The 9,318-nt window shown below is 42.4% G+C and overlaps 1 protein-coding gene across 1 annotated transcript; it reads right to left on the bottom strand.

Moving 5' to 3' along the window:
• Positions 1-5,423: 5,423 nt before the first annotated feature.
• lsm6 (LSM6 homolog, U6 small nuclear RNA and mRNA degradation associated) lies at positions 5,424-7,759 on the bottom strand. Its single transcript, XM_030352601.1, has 4 exons — positions 7,488-7,759; positions 7,002-7,107; positions 6,766-6,879; positions 5,424-5,612 (listed from the first exon to the last, which is right to left on the bottom strand). Exons 2-4 carry the CDS (start codon positions 7,093-7,095, stop codon positions 5,578-5,580), a joined length of 243 nt encoding a protein of 80 aa, XP_030208461.1. The 5' UTR covers positions 7,096-7,107; positions 7,488-7,759; the 3' UTR covers positions 5,424-5,577.
• Positions 7,760-9,318: the final 1,559 nt, after the last annotated feature.

The raw sequence follows: 9,318 nt of genomic DNA, 5'->3' as shown, positions 1-9,318 counted from the left end.
GTGTCTGTGTCTGTGTCTGTGTCTGTGTGTGCGTGTGTGTGTGATAGTGTGTGGGTTGTGGCTGTGTCAGTGTCTGTGTCCATGTGTGTGTCCGTGTGTGATAGTGTGCGTGTTTCCGTGTGTGTGTGTGTGTGTGTGTGAGTGTGTGTGACAGTGTGTGTGTTGTGGCATCCATTCCCTATTCACTTTGCCTGCTTGTTAAAATCCCGCCAAGCTGCCGGTGTCACATTGGATTTACTGGCCGCTTGTTTCTCCTTGGCTTTATAGAAACCACATCCTGATGTGAAAGGTGCTCTTCCCTGTCTGCCCAATAAGCTATGACACACACACATAAACACATACACATTCCTCTGTCATAGGGGAGACTGAGAGAGAGACACAGTCCGAACGAGAGAGGGCAGAGACAGAGAGAGATGTGGAGGGAGTGAGGTTGTAATTGTGTTTATGACAGTGCTCTGTCTCTGAGGTTGGCCCCGGTCCAGCATGTGTACGTGCATGAGCATCGCTGCCTGTGTGTGTGTGTGTGTGTGTGTGTGTGTGTGTGTGTGTGTGTGTGTGTGTGTGTGTGTGTGTGTGTGTGTGTGTGTGTGTGTGTGTGTGTGTGTCTGAATGTGTGTGTGTGTGTGTGTGTGTGTGTGTGTGTGTGTGTGTGTGTGTGTCTGTGTGTGTCTGTGTACATCTGTATTTGTGTGCATGTGTTTCTGTGTGAGTGTGTGTGATTATGCGTGCATGCATTTGGTGTGTGTCTGTATGTGTGGTAGTATGTGTGCCTGTTTGTGCCAATGCTTGCATGTGTGTCTTGTGTGCATTTGTGTGTGTGTATGTGTGTTTGTGTGTGTGTGTGTGTGTGTGTGTGTGTGTGTGTGTGTGTGTGTGTGTGTGTGTGTGTGTGTGTGTGTGTGTGTGTGTGTGTGTGTGTGTGTGTGTGTGTGTGTGTGTGTGTGTGTGGCCAGCTCATGACCTCTCTGATGGTCAGAGATGAGCTGATGTCATAAGTCTTCTTTCTGGCTCTACCCTTGAGCAATATCACAGGCTCTCTCAATGGCTCAGAGTGCATTAAGTCAAACTGCAGCTATCTTTCGGGGACTGCGGGCACGTGTGTATGGACATAGTTGAGCGCGTCGGTTGGGTTTTGTTCCATCGGGGGCCAAGTGTAGATCCTCGGGTAAATTAAGCGGGTGCCCGTTTGTCATAACACATTCCGTTGGGCATAGGATTTCTGGGAACCCCATGACAGGAAGTCCTGTATTTGTTGTCAAGTCTTGAAAGGAGTAAAGCGACATAAACAACATAATTTAAACAATAAGGTGCACTGCACAAGGGAAGGCTGACACAATCCACTCCCCGCCTGACTACCATGCAAACATCCTCTCTTAAAGCTGATCTGTAACAGAGCAACACCGTTAACCTGAGAATATATATCTCATATATACACCACCACAACAACAACAACCAAAAGACTTGCTTTGCGACGCCATTAAAGTTCTGGACGCCTGCCAAAGACGCTACGTATTAGTGTGCACGGCAGACAAAGTGGCAGCCGGAGAGCCGTTGGTAATGGAGGCTAATCACCGGAGTGCCACGCGGGCTTGTATTTCATGCTAATCTCTCGTGCATAATAGCAATCTTATGAGCGGACGGCTAGCGGGCCGATGCAAAGAGGCCATTGAGATGGTATTGACGGCATAGTACTCATGTGTGGGCATGTATGCAATACGTCCCATTTGGTTTTAAAAGGTATTGCCTTTTTGAAATGCTTACACTGAATAAGCATCTTTCAGAGTAGCTATCTTTAAACACGCATGCCGTAGAAGTAGAAAACAAGTAAAAATAATTAAACCAATCCAAAACAGTGTCAATTGTCTCGATTTGTTTACACTGTAAAATTCCAGGAATGTGGGAATGTTCCAGTTGTTGGATTGATTTCATCACTCATACTACAATATATACTACAGTCTACTACAGAACAGTAAGGATGTTCATAGAACATGCAAAGCAGTAACCCATTCCCCAAACACAACAAAGATAGCTAGGATAAGATAGTACACAACTAAGTACTTTAACTAAGTACGACATACAAGTGCATACATTAAGTGCCACAACATACAATAGGTAGGAGTGGTGGGAGGGGGTTGCTATGCAGTCTAGAAGATCTCTGAACAAGTGAGGCTTGAGTCTTTTGCGAAAACTGGTGAGCGACTCTGCGATCCTGGCATCGGCAGGGATCTCGTTCCACCACTGTCGTTCCAGGACAGAGAAGAGATGTGACTTTGATGACCGACTTTTGCTTGCTCTTTGCGATGGCGGTACCAGACGTCCAGCGGAACTAGTTGAGCGGAGCGCTCAAGCTGAGGGGTGTGGTTTGACCAATGATTGGAGGTAGGCGGGGGCTGTGCCATTGACAGCCTTGTAGGCCAGTACCATCATCTTGAATCGAATAAGAGCTACTTCAGGGAGCCAGTGGAGGTCCAAGAAGAGGGGGGACACATTGGAGAATTTAGGTAGGTTGAGGTATTTCATCCCTTACAGTTTGTGCTGGGGTAGTGGCAATTATTATGATAGACACAACCATTGCAAACAAGCTTTGAAGGGCCTCTGTTTCACCATAAGCACGATGTTGAATAGCCCAGATGCATCAGCCTACGAGCCCAGCTGGTGGACTATACCAACTGGTAGGCTGTTCTGACCATCATTCACCTGGCCGTAAGATCTTTAACCTTGCAATACCTAATCAACATCACTGCTGGTGGGGAAATAGTTAGGCATCTAACTGCCTTACCCTACCAGCTCTGTAATCAGCTCTCAAAAACCGTCCCGCTACATAAATGACGATGATTTGATAAAATATCATGCTCAATGTAGGTAGACCTCTGATTCTACGAGTGGATGGTGGGACGAAAAGCATGGACAGAGGTAGATACTTTGCCTTCATTTACATCCTCCATAAATAGCAGGAGGCTAGACAGAGGTTAGACAGAGGTCAGACAGCCCAGCCGACAGAAAGATACACTGTTGTTCTCCCCTGCATCATATCCACATACAGCACAGCTCAATCTGAGACCTGCCTTCAAACCTCAGCCAGGTTGAAAATGACAACCGGTAAAGTAAACACACTAACAAGTGGGATATTTGCTCTAGCACCGTAGAGCTTTGACAATCACAACAATAACAACCTTAACAACAACAGTTGCATGCAAAGGTACGAGCCGAACATGATCGCCGCCGACAAGGTCAGCGATATGTCCTCCTTCATTAGCACATGCGACAATTTAAATGATACTGTAGGTTGTCCTTGTTATTCTGTGGTCTCCCATGTGAAAAGAAGGGGGCTAGGCGGTCACACTGCAGTGATCAGTCAGGGTCAAAGTCATCTCTCTCTCTCTGTCTCTCTCTCTCTCTCTCTCTCTCTCTCTCTCTCTCTCTCTCTCTCTCTCTGTCTCTCTCCCTCCCTTCCTCCCTCCCTCCCTGCCTCCTCCTTAACGTCCCCCACTGTTTCCCCATCCTGTAGTTTTTAACTCTGACAGCTGGTGGTGCTGTAAGACCTGAGACACTGTTCAGTCTCCCCTAACGAGGCAGTCACCTCTCCTCCCCTCTTTTGTCTTGTCCCATCTCCTCCCTATATACGGTGGCATGCACACACACACACACACACACATACACACACACACACACACACACACACACACACACACACACACACACACGGTCACTGCAGCACCCTAACCCATGAGCCAGACCACTTTGATGAAGTCACCACAGAGCTATGTCCCACACTAACTGAGGCAGCCAAGGGAGGGGGGGGTATGAAAACCAACTGTAAAAGACAGAGAGGCAGAGAGCAGAGGGAAGGTGTATCTGTGAGATTGTGGGAATTGGGCGTAATTCAGAAATATTCATAAAACCTATTCTTACACATTGATGAGCACAGACACAACAATGCATAGACACGTGTTAACACATGGTGAGGATGGGCTTCAGATCACAATAGAGGCAGCTAGTTACGTCCCCGTCCCCCCCCCAACAAAGCCTGTCTCTACAATAGCGCGGGGGTCCGTCTCTGTGCTGGCGGTCAGAGCGGTATTAATTGGGTTCCCAGCGAGGTCACCCAGCCCGCAGCTCAGTTATGAATCCCGTAGGTAAATATTTGCCTTGCGACAACCTCACTCCCTGCCATAATGATTCTTTGTGTGGCGCGCTTGTGCAAAGTATGCGCTGCTGCTCCGTGTGCATACAATCGCCTGCGAGGAGTATGTGTGCACATTTCTGTGAGTGTGTATGTGTGTGTGTTGAGGCTCTGACACACACACACACACACACACACACACACACACACATCACCTCTCCACCCTCCCCTCAGCCACAGCTCAGCAGAGTTTGATCAATAATGTGTCCTTCATGCTCAACTCAGACCTGACCTTGGCAGCCTTTTGTCTCCTTTCCAGGGGCCAGAGTGCGCATGTACAGGTTGGAGAACAAGGCTCTTCAACCAAAAAAGAGAAAGAAAGAAAAAATAAAATCCACCAATAGGGAAGAAAAAGCGGATTTTCCCTCACTGCACCCACAGTACAGGTAGTAAAGTTATTGTGTATTTTTGTTGTATCTTCCCTTTGACAAAAGCCCTGAGAACTTATTGAGTTATCCCACAGGGCCGCAGGAAGGGGAATGTATATATATATATATATATATAATCCCATGCCTATAGCTTTGCATTGATTTTTTTCCCAGGTCAATACTAATAGAAGGGAACCGACATGCATTCTCCATGCATGTGTGCTTTACTCCACACCCATATGGGTTATAATCTGTCATCCGTTCTGGCTATGCTAATACGCTGCGAGCGCTCGTCTTAACAGGACTCAAGCACACACTCCATTAGTCACCATGAAGCTGTTAAACACGATCAGCCATTTTATGTCCGCTGTGGCACGATGTGCCAACGAAATATATTTGACTAATAAAATGACTGTCCATTCTTTTACATTACGTTTCCACCATCATACTGGAATTTATCCCTCTTTGGCATTTTAGAATATGTCAATTTGCATAAACCGTAGTGCTCAGCTCCCCAGGTAGTGCATGTTTTTCTTTTATTTAAGTGGTCTTCCATCCAAATACAAACAATGCAAATTTGCTATGCTCTCTCGTGTAAGTCATTAAGTGTCTGGTTGAAAAAACTGTAGCATGACTTGCCCATCAAGTAGCAATTTTTTCTCATCTAATCATAAACGTTTTGATGCATTTCCCTCATTCCCATGCAAGTAACCTACATCATTTGCAAATATATCGTATTGCAGGAGCAATGTGAGACATTAACTTATTAATTCAGTGATTAAAGGAAGGAATAGATTCCTTTGCTCATAACACGTTTGATTGAATACTTTCCTGGAAAATATAGATTTTCTGCACAATAACAACAGCTCTGATAAAGAACAACTCAGAATTTATTGATTTGTAATTACAAAAAAGGAAACACTCTTCCATGGCGGCATCATTAGAAAAACTTTACACGACTACCACTTAACATAACCATGTTTGAACAATCAAAATAAAATAAGCACAAAATAAAAATGCTCCACATTAAACTTTCCTCTTCTGGGTGCTGATGTATAGAACTGGGGAGGGAAAAGAAACAGGTTGGTTATGAGAACACGATAATAATTCTTATTACATACCGTTACCTTTATTCTATTGTGCGATGTTCTAATATGAGCTTATTTTTTTTTTGTTGTTCTCAGTGTCTCGAGCAAATGTTTTTCAGTTATTTTGTTCTGAACCAATTAAGAAAAGGTCCAAAAATATGCAACCCCAAACAATCAATCCATGCCGATTCTCTGCTTCACTTAAGAATGTTTCAAAATGATGACACTGCATGTGAATCTCATGCAAATATTGAAAAACTGTACACAGTTAAAACAGAATTGTTTTCTACAAAGAGTTTTTCCATCTCAACATCAATATGGACATCCTCAAATAGCCCTATGAAATCCCAAGCGAAGAAATTACCCCTGCATCGTGAAAAGTCCCCTAGGGCATCCGCTGTATGTGAAACCCAGACAGACATACAACTGAAAACATTGTATAAAAACAAGACATCAGTAAAAAATCTGCAGTTAATATGTCAAATCAATGTGGCCGTTCTCACCAAAGGTTGGGTTTCTTTAAATTGAAATATATATTAATAAAAACCTACCAACAACAGGGAAAGAAACTAGATTGACATGCCAATATTTCTAGCGAGCACCAGTTGGCACTAAAGGTCAACCTATATGAAGATATGAAGACCTTTGCAACCATTAAGGTCAGGCGAGTCGACCTTTAAAAAAAAGGAGGGATTATTATTTTTTATAATTGAGGCTGAACTCGTCGATGTGGTTGCTGGTTCAGTAGGTCTCGCATTTCTCAGGGCAGCTTTGTGTCAGCAACTGTACGGTTGAATTGGGTTTGTTGTTTGACTTGGTTAACTAAGAGTGCTGATGAATGTGATCTGATCAACTTAATATCATAACTCCATTATTTTGCGTTGACTATCATATATTCCCTTTCTATTAATCTTTTGAATGTAGAAAGTGAATAGCTATGGATGATGCATAAACAAAATTGTCTGAAAGGCATGGAGATGCAGACATTCAAACCCAGAAGCTTTCACCTGGACCATTAGACTTCCCCCTACTTTCCTTGTAAAGTAGTGTTCTACAACCCACATAACCAGAGTGTGCATATGTATCTTGCTACATTGAAATGCATGTGTACATGTGTCTGGTTTACCATTGTTTCCCCTCAGAAATGCATCTCCATACTTGTTCTTCAGTTGACCGTTCACATACTCTTCCGTTTGCTCTATAGCGATATTCATGTAGCCGTCCAAGCATGCCAGAACACCTGCAAGAAAACAAAACAAAAAGGCAAAGATTATACTTTGTGGACCACAAGAACTCATCTCTTCCGTGTGACAAATTGTTTGGGCTCTATACATATATTTCTTTTTTTTAATTTTTCCTTACCTCTGTAATCCACGCCGGAGTTCAGTTTTACCACTACAGGTCTTCCAATGATCTGCTTTAGGAAATCACTCGGGGTTTGCTTTCTCAGACTCATCTCGACGACGCTCTGGAAGTGGAAGAGACAAACATTTGGGTTGTGTGCGCCTACCAAGCTAGCATGAAATCAGAGAGCGCATTGTTATCTATGCTACCGGATTAGATGCTTGTGTTTGTATTGTACAAGTGTTAAAATGAAAACCACGTTTCCTAATTTGAAGACGTGGTACTGATAACTTGTATTTCATTCAGAAGTACTAGCGCGGTTGCGTTGCTGCAGCGTACCCGTTGCTACTGGTTAGCTTGTAGGCTAACTCGTACAGTACAACAATGTGTTCGAAGCACGTGAGATAGTAATTAACCCATGCACATCAGACCCATTTGAAAGTCATACAACGGGTACAGGTAAACCAGTATTTAGAAGAAATGTCAAAAACTGGATGTACATACCGGAATGATCTATGTACGATTTTAATCTGAACACAAGAGTCCGCGCTGTAATACGTAAATAGAAGTACGGGGCTAGCTATGGGACAAAAATAGTGGACGGCAACGAATGCATCGAATAGAGCAGCAAGTATTAAAAAATATATGTTCCAGCAGTGTTTCCATTTGGGCCACTGGCAGGTGCTTTTAAAGTGTTAGATAACAATTCAATTCAATTCAAAGACAAACTAAAAAGGAGCCCCATGCAGACTGTAGACACATAAGTTGTGTAAGAGAGATGCATAAACCCTATCCCCTCCTCCTCTGGCAGGTGTAAATGTACTATAATAAAATATACAAGGGTATCCTAAAAAAAATGCTAGTTTTAGCAAGGCAACATACTTGACTGTTGTGCCTGATATGATATTGGGATCACATACATAGTGCATATCATATAATATATATAATGAGATAATGATAGATAGATGGATAGATGGATGGATATATAGATAGATAGATAGATAGATAGATAGATAGATAGATAGATAGATAGATAGATAGATAGATAGATAGATAGATAGATAGATAGATAGATAGATAGATAGAGATCATATGATAGAATAGTAAGTGGATTGATGGGTATGCATAGAATAGATTGATTGATGCATAGTAAAATGAACAGAAATATCATATGATGCTGGGAAAATAAAATACAACGTAGAAAAGGAGCATGTTGCAGTAGCTCCATTTTAGCTCAATTTCCAAGTAGAAAGAGAGGTAGAGAGAAAAAACGAGCGAGAGAGTGAGAGAGAGAGAGAGAGAGAGAGAGAGAGAGAGAGAGAGAGAGAGAGAGAGAGAGAGAGAGAGAGAGAGAGAGAGGTAGGAGGCGATTGAGGGAGGGAATATAGAGGTAGGATTCTAAATTACTTCTTTTGTCTCTGGACAGGTTGCTTGTTAGCGGGGCACGGCTAGCCCCGCGGAGGCTAAAGGTTAATTTGGTATCTGCTGCCGTGTTAAACTAAGGTCAGTACTACAAGTCTTTAAGTCATAAACAAGAGTGGTTAAGAGCCATGTATACACCTAGGCACCAGTTAATGAATATTCAATGAGATTGTTTTCCCCCTGTCCCTTGTTCCCTTTCTGTTTAGCCTGCATTGAGAGAAATATCTAGTATGATTTCATCCAGTAAGGCAGTGTCTTGGGTTGGCCTTCATAGACCTACCTTGGTATTTACGCTCAGTCATTTAGTCTCCCTTTGTTGTCATAAAACATCACTTGATAATCATTGGCAAATGTCTTTAAGTGACACGTTTGACAGAAATGTGGAGGTTTTCTTCTTGAACCTGATTAATGATAAAAAATAACAGCTTGATTTGAAACTTCAAGAATAATCGTCTAAAGTTCAAACCTATGTTAAGATTAAACAAATTGAGTATACTGTGGTCCCGAGAAAAATAATTGCATTGCAATTAAGTGTCATCTAAGCATTGGCTGATAGGATATTTCATCATAGGCCGAGGAGCACTTGATCTAATGAATGAAAGCAACTGGAAATAATATAATTGATTATTAAACTGGAATCTAAAACGTAATTGGACTACATTTTGTAGGGCCATAGGAAATCTTTTCCTCAAATAATAATGCTGTATTAACACATGTGTGTACATACACACACATTCTATTGAATATAGATTGTATATATTTTCCTAGGGCATATTGATCTTTTTATAATCATGTGATTCACTAATGTGCATCACTGAACTTACTAATATGACTCACTAATGGGCACCACTAATGATTATGGCATATGAAGGACATTACCAGGCATCACTAATATACATGACCTATGCATAAC

This window comes from Gadus morhua, chromosome 3 (genome assembly GCF_902167405.1).
Source record: "Gadus morhua chromosome 3, gadMor3.0, whole genome shotgun sequence".
NCBI lineage: Eukaryota > Metazoa > Chordata > Actinopteri > Gadiformes > Gadidae > Gadus > Gadus morhua.
Note: the sequence above shows the minus strand (reverse complement) of the source record. Positions and strands in the feature narration are given on the sequence as shown.